Source organism: Astyanax mexicanus, chromosome 18 (genome assembly GCF_023375975.1).
Source record: "Astyanax mexicanus isolate ESR-SI-001 chromosome 18, AstMex3_surface, whole genome shotgun sequence".
Classification (NCBI taxonomy): domain Eukaryota; kingdom Metazoa; phylum Chordata; class Actinopteri; order Characiformes; family Acestrorhamphidae; genus Astyanax; species Astyanax mexicanus.
This window is the reverse complement of record NC_064425.1, coordinates 15653457-15678638: the sequence shown is the minus strand read 5'-3', so window position 1 is coordinate 15678638 and position 25182 is coordinate 15653457. Positions and strand designations below refer to the sequence as shown.

Here is a 25182-nt window from a genome sequence, read left to right as displayed (position 1 = left end):
CCGGATCAGGAGAATAAATACTCCTTTAAAGACAGGTCTTCCATTTTTTCTTCCAATGCTGCACATTTTATTGACAGAATTATAGCACTTATATTAGGAGTGATTTATAGTATAAAAGTTGCATTTCTATTAACAGTAGGCAGGAATGTATATACACATCAGACTGAATAATCATTGATATAATCATAAGCAGAACTTCAAAGTCAGAAGCCCAGGCCTCTCACACATCGCATAAACAATCTACAATCAATCTACAGACATGTATGCATCAACAGCAAAGCAATTACAGACAGTGAGGACAGTAAATTAAACTCTTCTTTCTCTTTAGATAAACATGACAATTGATATCATCAGCTGTTACTCTATAAGTCATCTTCATGAGGCCCTTATAATAACAATACAATATACTTTAAGATGTTCCGGAAAATACTGTACTTAAAGTCTGTTGATACTAAGACAAAAATCTCAAAGAACATGTTTTGTTTTTGGATAGTACCTGCACATGTTTTGATCAAATTCTTTCTATTATTTTATTTCTATTAGCTTGGCTAAATCTGATCACTGAAAACCCATTCTGTGTATATTTGTGATAAATGTCGACATAAGCCATTGCTGACCACCTCTGAATCTGATTTGAGTGATCCGATCGTAATCTAGGGACTCACTGTAATTTTCATTCCCCCATCAAAAAAAAAAAAAACTAAATGTTTGGCTAAAGAACAAATACCAAATTCAATCCTAGGCATGGTTTATCACAGGTTTTCATTCATGTCACCCTTTTTTAATTTTTTCAACCACAAACCAAAAATGCATGCATTCCGTATATGAATTATCTACATTAAAAACAAGGCAGCTGGTTTGTGTCCAATTTGGAGAAAATTGGACACAATTGGAGGAAATCCTAGGTTCCTCTCTGGCACAGACTGCCTGGAGCTCCACTGCTGCTGAGCCCAAAGACCTTTTACAAGTTTTGTACGCACTATGTCCCCCACACACCCATTCTGCAGCTCCAGCAACCGTTTACTGTAATAATGAGGGGGACATTCAATGAAAGCACTGCCCTTAAATCAATTTCATGTTCAGACTCGGCAGGCCGGAAGAATCTGTGCCAAAGTAGCAGCAGGCAACTTCGAGCAGATTCTGCCATCCATTTTACTTTAAGTGCAAACATATTTCAGAGAAATGTGCAACGTAAATGACGCTACGGCCACTATGGCGAGCCTGAGCATTAGTGTTCTAAAAAAGAAAGCTTCACATAAAAACACAGTGGTAAATGACTCACTCATGCCAGCAATGCATTGGTGGAAATTTCATCACAATCTAACAGCCTTCATATCATGAGGTTCACATTAATGCATGGATGGAGAACTCTTATTTTTGACTTTACTGATATGAGACAGCTGATTTGTATCAGGACAGGCACGTCCTCGTTTACCACATTTTACATAAGGGTGTATAACACCACTTTGATCTCTGAACGCATATTGAGTGGTGAATCAGTCCACATTGAGATCACTGGATTCTTTTTTTGATGAGCTTCTCCAGTTTGCGGATGCGTGAGGACTCCTGCTCAGGGGTGGGAGCGCTGAAAGACAGAGAGGGTCCTCCATCTGGCCCGGAGGGTGGAGTGGGTAACCTCTGTCTGAAGAGCTCCAGCATACTGTTCTGCTCACTGCGCTTCAGTCCCTGAAGATGTTTAGAGACAGACACACATACAATTAAGTGTGAGAAGAACTACAAAGACAATACAAGACCTCCTCTGAACAAAACAACAAAACAAAGATAACTTTGTGTGAGTGGTTCTCTGTAAGACAGTTTCTTGGTATTTCCCGAGTAAAACTAGATCAGGAGCACCTTAACCTTTAATAGAGAAAGTCACTTAATGGTACAAAATTAATTTGCATAGCAGCAGCAATTATACAGCAGCTGTTTGCTTACTTAGAAAAAAGCTCCAGAAGTAGCACTAAAGGGAAGGTATTTAGGCATAACCCACAAACATATTATTGATCCCCTTTAAAAGGGATTCCCTGTAGAGTAGATATAGATGGATTGCATAAAAAAAAGCATGAATGGTAGAGATATCCAACCTATCCAGAAAAAGTGAGGCTTACCTTCATGTCTAGAATCTTCTGAAACGTCTCAGGGTTGCCATCAGCAAGAAGCTTGATGTAGTTATCCACAAAGACCACTGGTGGCTCATGTGGAGCCATAACCACCTAAAGGTTACAAAGAGAAGTAGGTCAGTCAAGCAACTAGGACTGCCCCACAGACCTTAGCCCTGTCCCAAAGGCCTGCTTTAGTGAGCAGGAGAACATTAGACAGTCGCCAAATAGCAAAAGTTGCAAACAAAGAGCAACACTCAAGAGCAATGTTTTAACAGAGCAATTACACCATGCTTGAACGACACTGAATTAGCCTCACCGGTAATTATTTTGGCTATAATGAGAGAGTCTGGGCAAATCAGCAGTTAAAGAGGTTAAATGCGGCACAGGCCCATTCAGTGGATCCTTTTTTCCCCTCTGTCCTCTGCACTTGGAGAAAAAAAAAGAAAAAAGCTGGATAGCTTGTGACTATTCATATTTCTAGCAGAGTAGGGGAACACATGGCTGACAGACACTGCTAAAAAAGAGAAAAAAGGAGGAGGGTGAGGTATAGAACAGCACCCCCAGCATTTCTCTATTTCCCAACCCCCAACACTGCTCCTGTCCCTACCTTGCAGGACAGCACTCTCCTTCAGAAATATGCATGAGAAAAATATTGAAAAGCGACATGTAACTGTGGATTGTTTGGAATTTTAATGACAATCCCTCCCTTCAACAGCGTGATTTACTTAGCGACTGTCTGGAGAAAGGCCAATGAAAAGCCTTGAGGGGGCCTTGCTGCAGTTAGCATGTTGTAAAGGGGAGATGGAGAGAGCGAAAGACAAGGAGACAGAGAGAAAAACAGACAGAGAGACAGACAGAAAGGAAAGAAAGAGAGCAAGAGAGAGAGGGGGGAGGCAAAACAGACAAATAGAGTGAAGAGGCATCAGTACTGCCTTTCCATTTATTTTCCAGAAAGGGCCACAACAGGAGGGAGAGAAAGAGGCTATGGAAAACAGCCACGTCTCACAGGCTGCATGCTTGGCCTGCTCTACCTCTTTTAGCTTCACATCCCTCTCTCTCCTTCTCTCTTTAAAGTCAGGAGCAGGCCCATTCCCAGCAAAGACAAGTAAGGACATCTTTAACAGATTATTCTCTACGTTAGCGCTGTAATGAGCATCATGTGGACAGCCAAACTGTAAGCCTCCAACCGCAATCGAGGTCACATTTCACTCTTAAATCAGTAAACGTGTCACGGAAGTAACAGTGTTTCTCACATAAGTAACTCATTGATGCACTGACACCGATTCTGAAATAAAGGAAGGAAATGGTTGTAATATCGGTCCACCGAGCACAATGTAAACATCACCCACAGCCTGTTGCTGGGCTTTTAAAGCAGCAGTGGAAGGGGGCTAAGACAAACTGGGAAAGTTGGGACTGTATGGAAAATGCGGTTACATGAATTTTGACATTTATTTGATTGCAGACAGTATCAACACAATATATGTAAATGTTTTATCTGGTCAACTCCATTTTATTTGTTAATAAACATTCATTCCTGCATTTTATGACTGCAACACATTTAAACAAAAAAACAAAAACAAAATGATCAATAGTAGTAATGATGTAAACAAGTGATTGTAATCATGATTTGGTACAAAAGCAGTATTTACAAAGGCCCAAGGGCACAAGCCTAAGCTGAACACCTGTAATCTGCAATCGCTCAGGCAGTACTGCATTAACAACGGTCAAAGCTACAAAGCAAGGGTTTACTTTGGCAAACCTTTGTCCAGAACAACACACTTTTAAATTTACAAATGACACTTTATACTTTGGTGTGTAAACCAGAAGCCGTATGTTAACCATGCCCAGAAGCAGCGTCAGCTAGTCTGGGCTTGAATGCATCTGCAATGGACAATCATACAATAGTAAAAAAAAAAAAAAAAAAAAAAAAAAACTCTACAAAAATCTTTTACAGGGGCATCTATGCTTTTTTTAACAAGAACATGCTGCAGAAGAAGAGAGTGTGGTACTTAACTGGGTGATTCTCACGAAGACCTTCACATTAACATAAAAAAGTTTTTCACCTCATTGCAGCATTTTTTCAAGTTGAGAAGCTAAAATAGAATGTGTATTTTACTATATTGATTTTTTTTTTCATATATTTTTTTTTATAGAATTTTATTATCATTTGAATCTGATATGATCCAGAATAATTCTCATTACCGTTACAGTAAATGACGAAGCTAGATCAACGGTTCAAAACATTTTTTGATGATTAATTTCATATTTCCACAACAAATTCCATCAACTTAACAGCACAGTCCTTGACAATTACTTTGATCTTTTTTATTTATTTATTTATAGTTAAGCAACTCTCATTACCGATACAACATTTGTAAAATATCTTTTAATTTTTTAATTAATGGAAATTATTTTAGAATATGTTTGATCAAAAACTCATGTGGACAACAGGTGAGGGATATACTATAATAAAATGAAGAAAAGTTATGATAAGATGTGAAACATTTAAAAAAAATTAACATTTTAGATCCATAACGGTAATGAGAACACAATTAAACGGTAATGAGAATAAATGTAACAGTAATGAAACTTAGTTAACCCTTGTGTGGTGTTCGGGTCTGTGGGACCCGTTTTCATTTTTCATCAATCGAAACTGAAAAAATATTTTTTCTAACTCAAACTCATTGGCATTGGCTATTTTTTTGTGAAAAACATACATAAAAACACATTTTTGATAAACACACACTGTACACACATTTACATTTGTAAATTTGAAACTAAACAAATTTTCTTCTCATATCTTGAGTTTAATTCATTTTCTTTTACATTTTATTAAAAAACTAATAAAAAAGAGTAGCACTTTTTGAAAGAAATGTAACATAAGAAAGGAAAAGGGCAAATATTAACCTTGTAAGCTGTTTATATTGCTTGCAATTTAGGTGAAGCAAGCATATGTAAAGCATTTTAATGTAAAATTGCTTAATTTTGCTGAATTAAATACAAGTAACAAAGTAAATGAGTAGCAAAAATATGAACACCAAACAAGGGTTAAGGCAATTGTGTAACAAACCATGGAACCAGAAAAACAAGCAAATCTCAAGAAACTCTAGCCTTGGCTGCTGCCTTCTTGCGTTCAATCTCTGTCAGTCTTCAAAAAATTAATATAATCATTAGACTAATCAAAAGAGTATAAACATCAATGACATATATATATAATATATATATATATTATTTTTTTTATATATAGTAAATAGTAGACTGTTATGTACTACATAAATAGTGGAAAATCCACCTGCATGTAAGCTACTTTCCATCAGAAAGTAAAAAGCACACGAAAATAATTATAATTACAACCATCATCTAGATATATATTTATAATGACCAAAAATGATATATATATATAAAATGAATTACCATAAATGATCAAATAAACTCTGTTGAATGACTTTTAGCAGTCTTACATAAGAATCTCATTACCAGCTCAATGGTTCTTATTACAGTTATGGCCCTCACAATGCATGGTAATGAGAATATTGAGTAACGGTAATGAGATGCTCTTGGCTAATTTCACAAATAACTTAAAATGCTAATATGCTAACAACCTATAACTTTGCCAGATGTCAAAGCCTTATATTGTGATAATATTCGTGAAATAATTTATTTTTATATTTTTTAAAGTAATGAATATTAAACCATAACGGTAATGATAATAGACAGTGTAACTGAGGACAGTTTTAGCAATATTAACACAGATTTCTCAAAGGGAGAGAAGAGTGACCAACTGACCTTATCTCCATTTTGAAGCTTGTCTCTGAAGTGATGCATCATGGGATAGCTGATCAATTTAAAGGCACAGTGTAATTTTTATAGGGGGGTAAAATCATGAAACGGTAATGAGAAAAAAATTGTTCGGACACAGATATTTTGTTTAAAATCAAGTACATTTTTTTGTTCAACACAAAAAATGTTTATATTATGTATAAATATAGATATTCTAAATGACTTTACCCTATTTTATTGATTCGATATGCTTAGTACTTTTAATATGGTTAAACTTAAAATTAGAAAGAAGGGATACAGACACATAACGGTAATGAGAATTTCCATATATTTTTGATTTAATTTATATAAAAATAATTTTATATGATGATGAAAACAATTGATCCATACAGTACTCCCTATTCGCTTTACACACAATATCAGAGTTGTTATGAATTAAGTATTGATTTAAAAAAAATTGTCATGGACATGTTCCCTGCAGCTTCATGAGAATCACCCAACTAGCCTGTCTACAGCCCTGACCTGTTCCTAACAGAGAAAGTGTGAGAGTTAAAAAGATGACAATGACAAGACCATGAGGAACAGAACAATAGAACACCTGAAAGACTCCATTGCTGTCTATCCTCTGTGCTAAAACATCTGTTAAGTGTTGTGAAGAGGAATGACAACATTACAAAGTGGTAAATGCTTTATTATCTCAATTTTCCAGAATGTGTTGCAGGCAAATGAAATAAAGTTGACCAAATAGTAAAGTAAATATAAAAAAATAAAACATACTGTTCAATTTTTTTCTACTGTGGAGATGCAATGGTTTAATTTATGCCTGACCTTCTCCTTTAACCCCTTATTCTCTGTGACTTTTATTACACCCCATGGATTACTGTTCAGTAAATACATGCAAAGTAATGCAAACTGGCTGAGTTGCTCCCAAGGTAATACCAGTGGGGGAAAAGGGCAGAGAACTGGTGGTTCCGGAGTGTAAGAGGTTAAGGCACTCTCCATAAAAGATGGAAGCATTTACCTGAGAGGCACCTGGGGCAGTGCAAAGTCAATCATTCAATGCTAACCAGATCTAAAGGCTGACTCTATGAATTCATTGAGTTCAAGGACAGGCTTACGCAGCCCCGCAAAGCAGCCATAAGCAAGGGGAATGCATGTAAACACATTCACAGCATTCTGGCTGCAGCCAAGCAGAGACTTCATCCATGCTCATCAGAGTCTGGACAATGTGCCGACAGATTCAGCTGCTGAACATGTTCAGTGTAGATCAATAAAAGCTTATTGCTTACAGTGATAACACTCTTAAACTATGCTAAAACACAGATCTTAATCAAGGTTATCTCTTTGAGTGGCATCTAAACAGACAAGGATCAACATCCTCTCTAAGTGCATTATAACAGCAATTCTGTCCAATATTTGCTTTGAATCAAGACATAATGACTTCATGATCACCACAAGATGTTGATAATGACAAGACCACCGTGTCTAAAACCTTATTTTTCCACGCAAACTCTTTTCTGGCACGATCTTGCATGATTAGAGCTGGTCCCAGTTTTACATTAGAAAGATCAAGGCTGAATTCCAGGCAGTTTAAGAAGAACAGGAAGGCCCTGGGGAGCCAAGCAAGTGGCCAGAGATCACAGGGTTGAGGTCAAAGTCAAAAGGGTCAGGAAGAAACGGAGATGCAAGGAAGTATCTTGTGTGTTTTACCTAGCAACACTAAATCCTGCCATCTACAAACACTGTTACTGTCAGCTTAGGTTAAGAGTCGAGATTCAAACTCTAGCCCTAATGTTTTACCACTTCTAAAGCACACTAAAAGTTGGTATGCAGTTGGGGCGACCTTGCAACATAGACAATATGGCCAAAATAATGGGGACGCGTACATTTAGAGTTGTCATTGGTGAAGAGCTCTTAACAGAGGGTGTAGAACTCAGCAGACTTTTATTCACTACGCTCCTAAGCATTAGGCAGTCCAAATCTGTAATTTGTGGTCTCTGCATGGTCTGACCCTTTGCTGAGATGCTGTAGTTTCTATACCTTTCACATTTTTAATAATACTAATGATCATGAAATATGATTTCCAAAATTTAGATATCACAGACAAGATACAAGTGAAATAGAGGGGCACAAAAACGGATTTCAAACACTTTAATCGAAAAACCTACATTGTTGTTTTAGCACCTGTGCTTCCAACAAGCTTGTCTTTGAGCACATACATTGTTGGTCTTGTAATGGATAACAATCTGTGACAAAAAAAGTGATCTGATTTAAGCTGTGAAAATTTATGATTCTTTACACCACTATTAAACACTGTAAACATAAAGGTGCACTGAGAGAAAATGAGAGCAATCCTCATCAGTCCTGGCTTTTTAATTGACACATGGATTTAGTTTTACAATTCTGTGAACATCTATAACATCTGGTTATATTAATCAAATCCTTTATAAAAATGTAAATGAGAGGGAAAGGTGAGTTTCTTACTTTTTCAAACATATTTAATAGGGCCTTAATAAAGGTAAACTGGTCTGGTTAGGTGCTTAATTTTACCTGTGGCAATGGGACTTATTGACATAGATAAGTTCAATGATTAAGAGATCCCAATACTTTTATTTATATAGTGTAAAAGCAAGGCTGGGCCAGAATATCGACAATGAAAAATATGTCATTTTGGTCTACAAGTTCTCTAACTCACCAATTTGCTTGTCACAATGACTATTTGATGGTATAACAAAAATGTTTTGAGATAAATTATAAAACTGTCATTTTAGGACAATTTTGTATTGATGTTAAAACAAATGTTTAATTATTAGTGTAGATAACTGGCTTGGTTGGCAGCAGTGCAGTAATTTTGGTATATCTGGTCCATAACAATCTGCAATAAATTTTGAAGGCCTTTGTAACCAATGATTTTCCCCAAATCTGGACCATGGTTTGTTCCAGCATCGCCAAGTGTGAGTGTGCGCAAGTCTGCAAGTGTTAAGACTCTCGGAGTAGAGCCCTGCTGGGTGCGGGCACTTCCTGCCTTGAGGAGAAAGCTCATTAAAACAGAGGGGCATAGCTCAGTGAGGGGTTCCTAACCAGCACAGAGCCATGAGGGCCTTTATGAGCTACTCATAATAAAATACTTTCCTGCATGGGGTCAAACAGGCAGCCTGCAGAGCGAGCTTGTTAAAAGGGAATTCTTGGAAAAAACTAACTCTGTTTCAAATGATGAGTCCTCTGGTCATGGGTGGGTGTACAGATGGATGGATGGGTGGAGAGAGAGAGATGGAAGAATGAATGGAAAGACAGAGATACTTACCTTTAGAATCATCTCCGCACGGGTCATCCCCTTGACCACTATTTTAGTGTAGCTCGCCGGAGCTTTGCGGAGCACCTGAGAGCCGATTGAAGGAAGGTCTAGCAGAACAGTCTTGAGGGAGTGTGTGTCCAGTAGAAGCTAATATAAAAACACAAGGAAGGAGTTACAGCTAAAAGTTGCCTGAACTTTTAGCTGTACAATTCAATCTTTATTACACCGCCATGCCAATAGCAGGGATAGCAGTTTCGTAATTGATACATCAGGGAATGCTCAGAAGAAACCCCCCCAACTGTGGATCTTTTTATAGACATTGTCACAGAAGCCTGCACTATGGAAACGTTGACTTTCGTCCGTTCGTCTCCATAAGGAACTGGGGAGTAAAATCTGGTGGAAATAGGTTGGTATATCCAAGAATGTGTGGAGGATTGAGTTTTTGATTTGTTAACCCTCCCACACACTATGAACCATGTTTTCTTTTCTCCTTAATATTATTTATTATTATTATTATAATACATGTATAAAGTTATTATTATTCATTTTTTCTTAGTATTATTATTATTATACTACTGCCTGCCCTAGACCTGAACTGCGTGCATTTGTGATTATATGTATGTGACTGTGGAAAAAAAAATCAGTTTGGACATCAGGGAATGATTGGAAACACCAACAAATGTTGTTGTATAAGTTGTGAAGTGTTATCTTGTCAGTGAGGTTGAACACTGGCCAGCATGCTCATGACAAGGCTAAATTAATTATTAGGGGTCCAAGATGGATGGGACATTTCAATTCTGAGGTTATGCAGGCATGCGAACATTCCTTGATTTACAAGTGTAATGGAAATTTTCCATAGAATTAGTTACTACCCACAGTTGACAGTGGGTAGTAGTGGGCACAGTGGGTGGTAATGATCATGACCGATGGTCTCTGTCTAGAGTTGTCTGTGAGAACAGACAAGCAATTCTGGCAGAGATCACATCCACAATCAATGCAGGAGGTCCCACACACACATCCCACAGGTCAGTGCAGCAATCAGCTTCACTAGTAAATGGCAATAGTCATGGGGCACAATACTATGACATCTGGCATGTCAGTGCATATGAATAAATCTAAAACAACAGTAAATCAGAATAAATAAATGGTCTAAATAAAAAGCTAAAAAACAGAAAAATGCTTCACCTCAGATTAGCACTCTGCTTACCTGCTCAGCTCCAACCATGCTGATGGGTTTACATCTGAACAAGTGATTGATAAACTTTGGAATGAAGGAGCTACAACAAAAAAATACAGGAAAAAAAAAATATCAGGATGATCAGACACATAATACGTATATTATCAGAGCAAATTAAACAGATTGGAAAGGTTTCCAGTACGAACTTGGTGAACTTGATGCAGAACTGGGTGAAGTATTTGCGGGCAGCAGCGAGGTTGTCTCTGATGATGGGTACATTCTGTTTGATGTGCATGATGACAGATGTGACATAGGGACTCTGGTCACCCACATGTTCTACACTCTGCCATGGCATCTGCAGAGACACAAAAACACACGTGCACCATCTTAGCATTTGTGGTCTGAAAACAGCCGCTCTATGGATCAGCTCTCTCAAGGATTAACGTTAATCTACATTCTCACATGTTAATGCACATGTTTGAGGAATTTGTAAATCACGTTCCACTCACCTTGCTCATGGCTGTGAGGGCTGGGTCACATGCAGCGTCCAGATCCTGAACCAAAAGCTGGATGCTGTTTGAGATCACACTGCCACACAAAGGCACAGTTCAGGGAGGGAGAAAGAGAGGCAGTCCAAAGGTGGAGGAAAAAAAAACGAATATATTAACAAATACTGTTCTGTATATTTTAGCCTAAAAAAACAAATTAATTAAAGATGACTGTGATGTAGACAAGATTACAATGACACTTACGTGCTAAAGGTGTCCATTTCTCCTGTTAGGTTGATCCTTTCTATGAGAGATTTGTCCACCTTCTCCTTTAGTTTCTCTTCAAGCTGTGGACATAAGGCAAGGACACTTTTATCTATCTCTATGTACTCAGCATCAAAAAATAGCTGCACCCAGAAGAACTCAATCTAATGATATATAACTTGGTGGATAGTCATCTTCATCTTCAGTGAAGAGTCCTGCCTTTTTGTATGTGTTTCAGTCAAATATTTCATAATTTATTGATACTGGTAACCTTTATCCTTTATTCCTTCTGAATAGTACTGCAATCCAACACTTTATTTTGGGTGCAACTATTTTTGCAACAATTTCTTCAACGATAAGTGTATGTGCCTATATGTGTCTATGTATATGTAATGACCTGTTGTGTGGTAGCAAGGCAGTATTCGGCTGTGCTGAGGATACTGCAAATGAGACAGAGCTCCTCTGTGGTGAACTTGGCCACTTCCGAACCTTCTTTTTCCTTCAGCAGACTGCTGATGGTCAGACCTCCGCTGTTACTGCTTGTCCTGCAGCACACATACACACACACATACTGACCAGAGCACTTCCTATACCCAGCAGCCTCCTGAAACTCCTCCAGTTGTTCAAATGTTGGAGAAACCAGAGAAACCACATCAGCTTCTCCAAAAGAAAGGCTTTCTTTAGTTTGATCTCCCAAAGACAATAGAGGGTAAGCCACCCAAGATGGCGGGTGGTGCTTTTTCTTTCAAAGCAAAACAACACAGAGGAACTTTTTAAAACAGGGCCACACAGAAATGGATTTGCTTGCTGGGCAATAACAACAGCATAAACAACTCCACTGCTGAGTCCAGAGATCAAAAGCCAGGCATGGTGGCAGTGAGACAAGAGAAAAGCCCCTTAAAAGTTAAACCAGATGAGGGGTGGGTGGGCTGATTACACTGCAGTGGGACGCTTCACTTACTTGGGCAGGTTTCCAGAGAGGATCTTCCAAGCATACTCGCGCAGGTACTTCTGGAAGATAGTGGTGAGGGCTATCATGGGCTCGCCTGTACTAAGCTGAGAGCATTGCACCATGCACTTCTTATAGTAGACGAAGAGATCAGCACAGCTGGGTAGAACGGCACCCCCTTCCTCTGTGCCTGACTTGGGGGGACCTTGCGCTCGGAAATCGGCCACAAAGCGGTCAATCAGCTCCCCCAGATTCCTGAAAGAGTCACACAAAAGCCATTTTGTTAGCCGTAACCCTTCAGAACCGCACCACAAATAGGAATGTGATCGGCAATGTACAGAGGTGTGAGAACTATTTGGGACAGGGAGTGCATTGTATGTGCCACAGCGGAGGGTCATCCCCTTTAGAAGTCAGAAACCAGACACCAAACGCCCAAGTGAAGAATGTGGGCATTTTCATGCCAGACAGGTCAGTCTGAACTGGAAATAAAGAAGGCCATTGTCAGAAAAAGGTCAGTCTACTTTAGCCAATGGACCATTACAAGACCAGAGGCAAGAGAGTCCCCCCTCTTTAGAGCCTCAGATTTGGAAGTCCTCCTGTGGGTTAGAGAAACTGCAAGAAAAAGAGAAGAAAGCAGACAGAGAAAGGGAGGGAGGGTGAGAGAGAGGAAGAGGGAGAGAGAAAGAAAAGAAAAGCAGAGAAGGAGATCTGCTGCGAAAAGCAGAGAAGGAGATCTGCTGCTGTAGCACTTTTCAAGCCGTCTGCTGAGGCTGTGGTTAACACAGCTAATGGGAAACATTTCTGCTTCAGTGGAGAGATAGAAAGGAAGAGATGGAGACAGACACAGAGGAATGACTGGTTAGGAAGTACTGAAGGGGACAAACACACACACACACACACACACTCTCTCACACACACAAACTGAGGCCATGTGATTAGTTTGTCATGTGAAGCAACTCTCCTGGTTTCAAACTTCTAGTGGCAGTCCATTTACACAGTGACACAAAATCCCCATTGTGGTGGGTATTTTGGGACATGTTTTTGTACTGGTATAATTCCCTGCACATTCCACTTACTTGTCCTGTGATTCTATGTAGACGTAGAGATGAGGCTCGAAGCATTTGGAAATAATGCCATGGAACGGATTCTCTGGGGCCTTGGGCTTCTTTGGCTGAAAACAGGAAAACATTAGTCAACTAGGAGTTTCTTTAGATGTTTTTTTTCTTGGCTTAAGAGATCAGATAAGACAGAAAGTGGAAGGAAATTTCACTGTTAACACGTTTTGAAATACCAAACAGAACATACCAGAGTGATGCTATTGTCGTAAACACAGGCCAATTAATACCTTTTGTGCTGTCAGTGGTATTTGCTAATTCTGATGTTTGCTCATACCAGGCTGACCTGAGACCTGCCTTAATCGAAACAATATTAAGAGACTCTAATCAATCTGTTAATCAAATTGTTAGTTCATTTAATGTTCATATAATGACACCTTGCACCAAAAAATACCATGTCTCTTATTTATTTTAATATAAATCGTAATTGAGGTATAAAATTCAATCAATTGTGATCCAACAGTATCTCAGGGTTTCGGCTCTTTTTGTTGTTAAACGTCTTTACTCTGCTTCTCCAGGAAACATTTCAGTCATACACATTTCACAGTAGCTTTAACTTAGATACCCTGTTTTGATGCTTGTTTTACAAAGGATGCAACATATACGGATCGCTAAAAGAAAGAGTGTTCTGTTTTTCATGTACTGGAATGCAAGCGTTGTGTTGGTGTATAGCTTGAATAAACCATGTAAACGACTACAACAGAGGTAAGTCTGCCACACTATTGTGGTTAAACTTTGGCAGTTAATACATGGTTCACATTTATGCTGCAGATATGCCGCTAACATTAGCAGTTGTGGAATTTGGATTTTGGCTATGAAGTACAGTACATTGTTCAGCCTATATATAGAAGAAGTGTATCCAGGGACAGTTTTGTATTTTGCCAACAATTATATATATATAACAGAGTAACAGAATGAATTGTCTATGCGTGTTTTGAGGAAAAAAAACACTTGATACTGTTTTCTGCTTGCAATTGCTTTGACTGGATGTTAGAATCGAAATTTGCCTCAGACTCATTTAATGTGAGATTTAATAATAATTTGTTTTTTTACCTTTAAAAAGAGCTTGCACACTGTGCAACATGTAAACTAGTTTTGAATAATGGAATTTAATTTTATTGATTGCACTACTCATCATTTAACCCAAAATTTTATTGAAATTTGTTGAAATAAAACAGCACCTATCTGACTTTAGGTGTGGTTAATGTGAACACCACATGGGGTCATGGGTTGTTGTGGTATTTACACTATCTTAACCCTATCTTCAGTTTAAATAAATGCATGAGCCCTTTAATACACTTAAATAACAGTCTTCACGCAGGCCTGGATAGAGCTAAACTGTGTTGGAGGAGGACATATAAAGTCACGCTACAAATGAACTAGAATGAGGATGATTGACAATACCCTGTCTAGATCTTCATCCTTCTCTGATACATTGTCCTCTGATTCATCTTCTAGAAAAGGGTTAGTGGGCTCCAGGGGCGTCTCGGGTTTTTTCTGCAAACAAAAGATCAGACAACAGTAAGAACCTCCCAACCTCATTCCCATCAGTTTCACGCTCCAGAAAAGCCCATTTGTATGCAGGCACATGCCACTGTGACCTGGAAAGGAACCTGAGCCAAGAACAGTCCATGCTGGCCTTACCCCCGGGACGTCAGTCAAGGTGCTGCCTGAGAAACGCTTAGCCAGCAGCCCCTCGAAATTGGTGGTCCTCTGAATAGCAAAGAGAAGGAGCTTGACCTCAATCTCCCTGGCACGGGCTCGCATCAACTTCGCCAGCTCTGTCCTGATGAGCACACAAAACACACACACGCATTGTGGTCAGCAAGCCTTCACATACTAGGCAAGAGTCAGGCTTCAGGTCAGTGATTTTATAGGTCAACACATGCATGCTGTTAAACTGGAAAATTGTGGCGGCAATCAAAAATGCAAATGTTTTCATGTAAGTTTTTTTTCATGTAAGGAAGACCTAGCTGTATAGGAATTTATAAAGCACTTGTTTGTGAGAAATGTATGCTTCTCTCTTATGAAGGGAGAGAAGATAAGTCAGTCTGTTTTGAGACTACAATGGAAGTACAACAATCATTTCCATTTATAGAATCTCTGGTATAGTTTACCTACTATCATACATACAAATTAACAGAAGTGTGGCTTCTGAAAACACATTTCCTGTTAGTCAGAACAACATGTGTCTCCATTCTCATTCTTCACGTTTGTTCAGCTGAATTTTCAGTTGTAAGAACAATTAAAGTATTTCACTGCCTTTTCTTATCTGAGCCAACCCTAAAGCTCAGGAACAGGAGGTCTTGACCAGCAAGCAGGGCCAAGAGACTGGCATGGAACAGTGGAAAGCCAGGGAGTGGTGAAAGGCCAGTTACATGGGTCCTGAACACCAAGAAGCAACAAAAAGCTGTTGCCAAGTCGTTATACATTGAGAAACAGTGACTGGCCAATGGCACTGGCTCTCAGGTCTTGCCCCTTTTGTCAGACCTGATATTTGATTTATTAGCCAGCATGGGCCATTTTGTACAGTAGCAGAAATAGGAAAAAAGATGCAGATCTAACTACCGTTCGATCTGTAATTTAATCTATCATTCTATCTATTTGTCATTCTAACATCCTATCTGTTGTTCTGTCTATCGTTATATTGTTACCCAACTTTCCTTGCCAAATATCCAAGTCATTTACTAGGAAGTTGGAGTAGTAGCTGGTGGTTTATGTTTGAGGGAAATACTGCTTTAAAATAGTGCTATCTGTAAGAAAATAAAGCTACATCTGATGCCATCTCTCACCCTTTGCTCCAGAGTGGAGGGTGTGCCACATCATGGTTTAGCAATACAGGATGATGACATTTTGAAAGTGGAAGGAAAGCATTGCATTAAAGTGCAATCGCTGTTCTGGTACCTTGTGATATGGCAAAACTCCACAGCGATACGCTCAGTCATGCACCACTCCTCGGGAAACATGCGCCCGTACTTTTCTTCATAGTCCACAAGCTGACGCTTAATCCATGCGTAGCGCCGGTCAATCTTATCCAACCACGCCACCTGAATTCAAGGCACAGAGGCACTCGTTCACACTAAATGCCAGAAAGATATTGAATTGTATAATTAGCCAAGCTGACAGCAAAGTGCATTTTTGTGACATACTCACATCCTGGTTCTCTTGAAAAAGGACAAGATACTCTGAGAGGTGTTGCCTGATGAACTTCTTGATTATTTCTTGCTTAATGCGAGGGTCTAGAACATTTGCCACCAGACAGGCATCTCTGAGCACCATGCTGGGGCCTCCAGGTCTCTGTGTTAAAAAAAAAAAAAAAAAAAAATACAAAAATGAATGAAACTCAAACATTTCTATATTAGGCTAATAGGTTAAGATAAGCTATTATAAAAAGGTATTATGTTTTTTTTCTCCATATAATACCTTTGACCCCTGTGAAGGGAAAGCCTCCTCAAAATCAGCCAGTATCTGAGTGCCTAGCTCACTCTGTGCTGCTTTCACCCTGTGGGGACAAGTCAGATTGATGAGTTTCAACACAAAAACTCCCTGGTCTCATGGCAGGATCAGTCTTTAGGCAGGATGAGCCTTCCCCTCATTATCCCTAATGGAGCAAGATCAAACAGAGAAGGTCACTTTCAGTCTGAACCTGCTCTAGGCTATGGAACCTCTCAATTACCGTGAGCCTGAATGGAATAAAAAAAAAGTGGATAAAGCAATGTTGAAACTTTCCCAGTTTAAGGATGTGCATTTCTTAATAACTGATCCTGAGAGAGCAGCAAAGTCAGGCCCTTAAAGTAAAGTGGTATCTAAAAGAGAATATGAAGAGTGGAGAGAAGACTTTTATGTTTATGCTAGATAATGGGTCAGTTTCCTGGAAAGAGATTAAGCCTGACCATAGACTGTATTCTCTTTTAAGTGGAGAACCTCCATTCATGCTGTGTAGTCCGGGACTAGGCATACTCCCTGTTTTGGAAACAGACACAATATTTTACATACATTTACATCTAAATCTAAAAATCTGGATCTGTTGGAGTGGGCACAAACCGCTCGCCAAGACTGTGTAAACCTCAGTATAACCTATATTTTAGTCATAGTTGTATAACTAAATAAATAAATAAATAAATACTCAGTCCACATACTTTTTCACTACCCATCCTGATCCTATATCCATCAGTTTGTCAACAAATTCCTGTTCACAGCTGTGATTTGTGTTTACAAAAATCATGTACAAACGGGATTTTAAAGTTGTTTAAGGTCTTTTTAAGGTACAATGCTACAACATACTGCTATAACCTTGTTCAACTACATATAAAATGCCTGTGTTATGTTTTATCTTTTAGTTACATAGTTATTCGTGGCTTTATCTCCCCTAAATGTCAATTTACATAATGTTTTACATAATGCTGACAGCAGAATACTTACTGTAGTTGTTGTTCAGATTATTACACATTATTGCACCACAAAGGATTGTATCAATACCTGTCTTAGGTCTTGGTTTAAGGTCTGCAGATCCTCTTATGTGTTCTGGATTAAGCTATTTATAAGCTGCTAAAGACCACCCAGTATTTTTTTTCTGCACACACTGATGGATGGACGTTTTCCTGCAAAGTGTTTATAGTAAAGCAGAATTTAAGGTTTATTTAATGATGGCAAGTCAGCCTGGTGCTGATTCAGCAAAGTATCTATCTAAGCTGTCACACTTTTGCTAACATGCTTGACTTAATGCAGTCTCTGGTTTCCATTGGTCACAACACTGGCCATCAACACATTCCAGACTTGATTAGTCTGTCTTTAGTAGGTTGTCTTTTCAAAAACCTACAAATAGACTGTTTTGTCTTCTGCTTCATGAAAGGATGTTATGCCACAGATACATTTATGGGATAACCACTGCAGAGATGAGTCATTACTGTTGCAAATCTCATCAAATTAATTAATATTGTTGACTATATAGACCAGGGTTCATGAACATCTAACCAGATTTATTTTTTTGCTCTTATTACCAGGTTTAGTTAAAATGCAAGAGCAGGGAAATCACTAAACTGTGATGGGCTCTAAGGGCCCTCAATTCTCCACCACTGGGCTAGACAGAGTGCGCTTGGAAATACCTGGTAAACAGGCATAAACAACACTGTTATTACCACAACATAACCTAATAATATGTTGTCAGACCCGATGATTAGAAAGGTGATTCGCCCAAAAATACATTCCTGTGCAGTCTGAGAATTTTGCTAACAGCAAAGTAATGCTGGGAACATTTTTAGTCTAAGTTATGCTTCTATTTTTGCCAAAATACTGCTCAGTAATTCCAAACCTTGACAAATATAGTCATGGAACTCTTAATGTAATGCAGTGGAGCAGTAATGACCAAGAACCATGTTGCAATTATATATCATGTAGCGAAGGATAATATTAGTCCAATAAATCGCCTTGTACTGCTAATGTGTGTTTATTTATTTGGCACACCATGCAAAAGGCTAAATGATGTCTCTTTCCCTCAGACTCCCTCTACTTACCACTGCATGGGAGAACAAAGTGAACAAATATGAATAATGTGCAAAAACACAGCAAAACACACAGGGGCAGAACCTTTTTCATGTCTGTTTACATATTGGTGCATTAGCATTTGCACTGTTTGTCAGATTTCAGCACTCACAGCAGTGGGCAGGTTCATGGCAAGTTGAGGATGAGTTTAAAGCGGTTTGGGAGCATAACAGCACAGTGGATATGGGATTCCAATTTCATTTCTAAATTCACTGTCGGTGCTGGATGCAGCCAGATCCTATCATTGGAACAACAAGTGCCTTCCAGGATAAACAAGAGCAGCTAGAGAAAGAGTGGACACATGTTCTTGCCAGATGGACACCAGACTCCAACTGGGCATATGTCTACTTATCTGAGTCTTTCTAAACTGCTCTAAAGACCCAGCCGTGTCTGACTTGTGGCTGTACTCTCAGCTGCTGTCCCTGATCAAAAGTCTCCATGCCACACCTTTCAACCAACCAGACATTTCTATTTAGGGTGAGTAGATGAGTGGGTCTCGCCTCGGAATGAAAACATTTCACTTCTCTTGTTTTTGGCACGGGCTAAAACTGAGCATCGCAACGGGCCAATCAGATATGAGCAACGCTGCATTTCTGTGCTCCTCTCACACAACAATTCAAGCTCAGCATGTCAAGTTCAAAACAAGGAAGCCCTCATTGTGTTCTAAAACCATCCCAACCGAGCTCCAAAGGGGGCTAATACAGTTTGTTTTCAGTGTAAATTTCAAGGTCTCCAAAACCACCTCCGCCCACTCAAATGGGCGTTTTTTTTTTTCCATACTCTTAAGATCTGAAGAAGTGGTTAGATCAGGGTCAGAAAGTGCCAACTCACTGTACATGTGAATAAATATGATTGATTGGTTTATACACTAACCCTCAAAAAAAGAGTTTCACACAGAAAGTTGTTTTGGTATTTGTGACAAACTGTCATGGAGTGACTCAGAATGGCAGCAGATCATCATCAATGACAATGTCCACTTTTGTCCATGTGTGGGTGCACTGTGTTCACTGTCAAGATCAACAGTTTGTTGTCACATGTCACACATGCAGAAGGGCTGGTGTCATGGTATGGGGTGCAATTTCGTACGATGCCAGATCACCTTGGGTCTTCATTACAGGCAGTTTGACAGCCCAAAGTTACAGTAATGAGGTGGCCAACATGCCCAATTAGTGGCCATACCTTTTCTGAACACACACTCCTGTGTGCTATTTCAACAGGACAATGCTTATCCACATAGTGCTGCCGTGCCTTGAAGACAAATTATTATACTATAAACACTAATTTATTGAAGATAAATTACTTTGCCATGGACCACCACATATCCCTAATTGAAAATGTGTAAAATTCTATTGGATAGGCTATCAACACTCCACCACTAACACACAATCTGCCAAAACTGTCAATATTATCACAGGACACCATTAGGAACCTCTACAAGAGCATGCTGAGATGTTTTAGCTGCGACTTCTGTATGTGCAGCTCTATGAATATGAAACAAGAGTTGGCCATATATTGCCCACTCTACATTTTTAATAATGTACTGTTCCTAGTAACCTTTATCATCCTTCTAAATAGCATTGCAACCTGACACTTATTTCTGGGTGAAACTATTTCTTTGATGAGTGTATGCTCAAGCAATTAGAAAATCTTAAGTAATTACAGTACATGCCTGTGAACAGCTTTAAGTCCGCTTTTAGCCGAAGACTGCTGGGGTGGTGGAGAGGCTAAATGTGGGAGCAGGGAAGGGTAATTGAAGTCACAGGCCTTTCCAGATAAACATTAAGGCACTGGAACAATCTGGGGAATAGTTTTCCACATCAAACACACCCTCTTTGCCCTTTGCTTATGAACCAACAGCTTTATCAGAGAATCCAACATAAATAGGCAGTGGGAAGGAGCGAGTCATAGAGATCCGTGGAATGAAACGGGATGGAATGGGGGCCTCTCTCAGTCCTCACAATGAGTCCAGTTTCTGCGACTGCAGGGACATGGGCTCCACGGCTGGGGACATGCGAGGACAGACACCCTCTCTCTGCTGAAAGAGCATGGCTAAAAAAAGTGCTTGAACAAAAGAGTAAGACCTTTAGAGCAGATTTCCTTCCTGTGTTGCATCTGTGGTAAACATAAACAGGATCCTCATATCCTCAGCACCATTCAATTTAGAGAATTACAGCCAGAATTAGTCATATAAACAGTGTCTGCGTTTTCAGTTCATTCGGACAACAGGCAGACAGCCTGAGTATACAGTTAGGCCATGGCTCACTTCACATGCTCAACAGAGCTCAAGAGGCAGATAAGAACTGGGGAAGGGAATGCAAGTGTGTGTGAGTGAGTGTGTGTGTGTGTGTGTGTGTGTGAGCTTACCTCTCAGAGAGCTGACGTATCTGAGGGATGCCCATATACTTCTGGAAATGCTCAAGCACATTGACCACTCCCTGCAGCAGGTTGGCCACCTCCCCATACTGTCTCTTGCGTGTCATTGCTCTGAAAGGGAGCATAATCAATTTACCAACCAATCAAATATCTGTAATACACTGTCACAATGGTACTTTCACCAGTCTGTAAAGAGAAACCTTCAGAATGGAGTTGGTTAAAGTGATAGTTCAGCCAAAAACCTTACTTGGACAAAAGAACTGACACAATTCAGACTGGTTTTAATTATGCAATGTACTTTTTGAAGATGCAATGTTTTTGTAGATAACAGCACAACATGCAATGTTAGTAACCACATAAACAAGTCTGCTCTTAATTAAAGACTTGATATGGTCTAAGGGAAACGTGTAATGATTTAGATATGCAGTTTGCATAACGTTAATTTGTGAGATATAAACTTCTGTTACATGTTAGCGTCACTGATACATGGTATGTAAATTGATCATGAAGTGTTGTCTTGAAGGACAACACTTGTGAGGCAATTCCTTTTGAGTAAGGATGAACACTGGCCTGTGTACTTATAGCAAGATGACATGAAATATCTGAATTTCACATGTCTGACCACAATGGACAGTGGAGTGGGTGGTAAAAATCATGACCGGTGGTGTCCACAATCAATGCAAGAGGTCCAACATGCATATCCCACAGGTTAGTGCAGAATTCTATAGTTCCCCTTGAATTCAGAAGAAACAATGTATGAGCAAGTATTCATATACTTTCACATGTGAAGTACATTTAGAGTAAGGGGATTTTTGGCTAGACTATCAATTTAAGATCCCTTTAAAAGCATTTATCAGATGTGTGGGCCTGTAAAAGGTGAGTCCACTTACTCCAGGGTGTCTACACCGCCAGCCAACATGTGCAGGTGATTTAGTGTTGTGATGGAGGTTGTCAGGTGACGCTTGGCATGGTCCAGCTGTTTGATGTCCCGAGTGATCTCTTTTACCTGAGGAGGAGAACAAACATCTCAGAACTGATTGCAGCAGCATATCCAGCTCTGAAAGACTCCCCATTGTTTTCCTGTCCCACATCTCCAGCTAGCCAGACCCTGCCCTTCCGGTGACCTGCTCGCCACTGGTAACATGCAGATGGCTAGTGCATTACCCAGGGCTTTTAGGGCTGCAGTGTACAAAAACCGCAGGATGTCACAATTTCCTCCTGCATAGTTAGCCAGCGTTGGGGAACGTGCTGTGGGAGTGGGTGAAAGTCCTATTTACACTGGGTCAACTTTCAGGCCCTAAATGACCAGGTTCCTGTCTGGGAGGCTTATTTTTACTCACCATTTGCTCCGATTTCTCTGCTTTGTCCTTGATGTCTTTGATTTTTCCAAACAGTTGTTGGATGGCTTTCTGCGCCTCCTCCAGAGCCTGGAATAGAGGCAAATGGTCAGAGATACTGCATCCATGATCTCTCTCACAGACCTGCCCTAATATTTCCATACAGTTGCTGAGAAATGAAAGTTCATCCGTACTGTAACAACAGTCTTAAAACTTTTAGGACAGCTGGCCATGGAAAGACAGCTTTTCTTTATATGGTTTTCTTAAAAATCTTCACAATATTTCTTGTACAAATGAACTATTTATGACGTCAAACAGAGTAACTTATTAAAACCTCTTAAAACTACATCAAAGATGTCTGGTAATGCCAGTACCAGAAACCTTTTGTGAATATATGAAGATATAAGATGAGTAAAAGGGCTGGAGTAGAAAGAGATGTTGATGTTGTTCCTGGCCTGTTTTCCACCTCCTCCTCCTCCTCTCTCTGTATTATTTTAGTGAGCTTTTCTGTCTTACTCTCCCTCTCTTTCTTTCTCTATCTCTCTCTTTCATTTTCTCTCTCTCTCTGTCATTCAGGCAGAGAAATGAGAACCAAATGGGACTGCTTGATGAAAAAAGAAAGAAAAGAAAAAAAAAAAAACCTTGCCCACAGTTTGCCCCCACATTCCAACAGGGTAAGTGTGCAGCAGCTGCACTGAGGCATCCCAGGCCTGCCACATGTTGCCCCACCTGACCCCAGCACATCGCTACGGCGCCCATGCTGGTCAAAAGGTGGATTCGCCTCCATAAAGAGTTAACTGAAGGGTTAATGGCAGTGGCATACTTCTATCGACCATGCAAAGGCCTACAAAAAAAAGTCCTGCTGGCTTTTGATAATGTGTAATTGCCATACAGTGTTTGAGCAGCTGTGGTGGTGGACAGTAAGCTATGGAGGCAGTTGCTGCCAGTGCGTTTTGCTGGGCCAGGGCCGAGCCGACAGGGTGTATGAAGGTTGGCTCTCTCTTTTTCTCTCTCTCTCTCACAGTCAGATGGAATGCTAACAGCCGGCACCAGCTGCCCCATGGAATTTACCACTTTTACAAGCCTCCTCAAAAAACAGGAGGACGCTCCCTAGCTCTTGTCTCTCTCTCTCACACACACAGACATATATATATATATACACATACACACACAACAGAATTGTGGTGCAAACCATTTCCAAATTCTAAATTTATCAAACTATCCATCTCTGTCTAAGACAACCTGTCAGTAAGGCCATAATCAAGATTGTGTTGTAATGAAACCAAAGTATTTTTTTTTAGTCTACTAGGCATTGTAGTAGGACAATTTTCCATTGTAAAACTGTTATTAATGAAAGTAGGTGAGGTCCATTCACTCTGTGCTCTCATAATGTTGCTATTCCTTGTCAAAACACTTTGCAATAGTTTGTTGGAACCATGCATAAATGACATATTTTTGGTGTCATTATAACCCAAGGTTCGCAACACATTATTGTAAAATCCTCCACACACACTTAACGGAGGATATGGCAGGGTTTTAGGCAGTCCAGTCCAGTATCTGTACCTTTTTTATCCACAGCCATGTCTGTGTGATGTGTACAGCATTGTCTTGTTGAATGCAAAATGCAAAGATATGGTTTCCCAATTCAGCAGGGGAGCTTGGACGGGTCACAAGTCAGTACAACAAAACATAAGATCACAGCATCCATTTGGAAAAAAAATATTCTAGATTGATAAACAACCAATCAAGGTAGTTTCTATTTCTGTACTATAGGCAGCCTGCCAAAAATGATACACATCTAAACAAGAATATTACTTTTCTGTTCTGTATATTTACTAAAAAATGTCAATGCGTTCAGTATTCAATGTTTACTACTTTGTCTAAAGAATAATCCTAACAGACTTTTGTTTCTGTATTCACCCAAAGAGAGAGAACCATGCAGCAAATGCGTTTGGGAAAACAGTCGAGAGCATTTAGCAATGCAGATATGCAGATAGTGGGATTAGGAGTGGTTAAGCATTCCAAATGGTTCATTTCCAGAGTTTAAAGTGAGAGACTGAATGCTGGAGGACTTGCTCCTTTCCTTGTCTGTTCCCCTCCCTGCCTGATGGCAAGGAGGTGTAGGGCTGCCACACATGTGGACTCCATTTGCAGTTTGGGGATATCTCCACTCGGACAGTTGTAGAAGGGCACAGACTGCAGGAAGATATTAACTAAAATGTTGACTGGGTGGCATTTCTTGTCCTCCTTGCTGAAACAATATATATTTTTTTACTTTGAAATCTATTTTTATTAGAAGTTAGACCTACAGTTTGGGGCAGCTACCAACCAGTTCTATATAACTTAAAGAAAACACCTAGTTTTTCTTTGCAGCCACTAGCAATGACCTGTTGGCCAGGAGTACTTGCGGTAATTCCAGATAATTCCAGGACCCTATTTTGACCCATTCACGTGGAACAATGAAAAACATACACAAGCATGTTAGTACTATATGGAACAATTCCAGAAAGAAAGGAAGGGACCAATGTGCAAAGAAAGATAGAAAAGCGCATTAGCAGTAAACGTTCCTTCCTGTTTGTAGATTAAATATTTATGCTACATTCTTGGGGAGGTCCATTCTCAGGATTCCTAATAAGCAGCTCCAGATGCCAAAAACTACATGAGACATCCTGATCCCAACTGGCTCCCTGACAGCCATAAAACTCTCATCTGAAACCCCACCCCCTACCCCATCTGGGAACACAATATGGCAGGATTT

The 25182-nt window shown here is 39.6% G+C and overlaps 1 protein-coding gene across 1 annotated transcript in view; it reads right to left on the bottom strand.

Moving 5' to 3' along the window:
* Nucleotides 1–38: 38 nt before the first annotated feature.
* vps53 (VPS53 subunit of GARP complex) overlaps nt 39–25182 on the bottom strand; it is a 34731-nt gene continuing 9587 nt past the window's right edge. The window contains exons 5-22 of the mRNA XM_007245923.4: nt 22428–22514; nt 21978–22093; nt 21079–21198; nt 16597–16675; nt 16327–16470; nt 16078–16220; nt 14818–14959; nt 14578–14670; nt 13135–13229; nt 12071–12313; nt 11507–11654; nt 11110–11192; nt 10867–10945; nt 10564–10712; nt 10388–10457; nt 9190–9327; nt 2112–2216; nt 39–1686 (exon numbers count right to left, since the gene is read on the bottom strand). Of these exons, the coding sequence (XP_007245985.2) occupies nt 1513–1686; nt 2112–2216; nt 9190–9327; nt 10388–10457; nt 10564–10712; nt 10867–10945; nt 11110–11192; nt 11507–11654; nt 12071–12313; nt 13135–13229; nt 14578–14670; nt 14818–14959; nt 16078–16220; nt 16327–16470; nt 16597–16675; nt 21079–21198; nt 21978–22093; nt 22428–22514 (2208 nt within the window). The 3' untranslated portion in view covers nt 39–1512. The remainder of the gene's footprint in view (nt 1687–2111; nt 2217–9189; nt 9328–10387; nt 10458–10563; nt 10713–10866; nt 10946–11109; nt 11193–11506; nt 11655–12070; nt 12314–13134; nt 13230–14577; nt 14671–14817; nt 14960–16077; nt 16221–16326; nt 16471–16596; nt 16676–21078; nt 21199–21977; nt 22094–22427; nt 22515–25182) is intronic.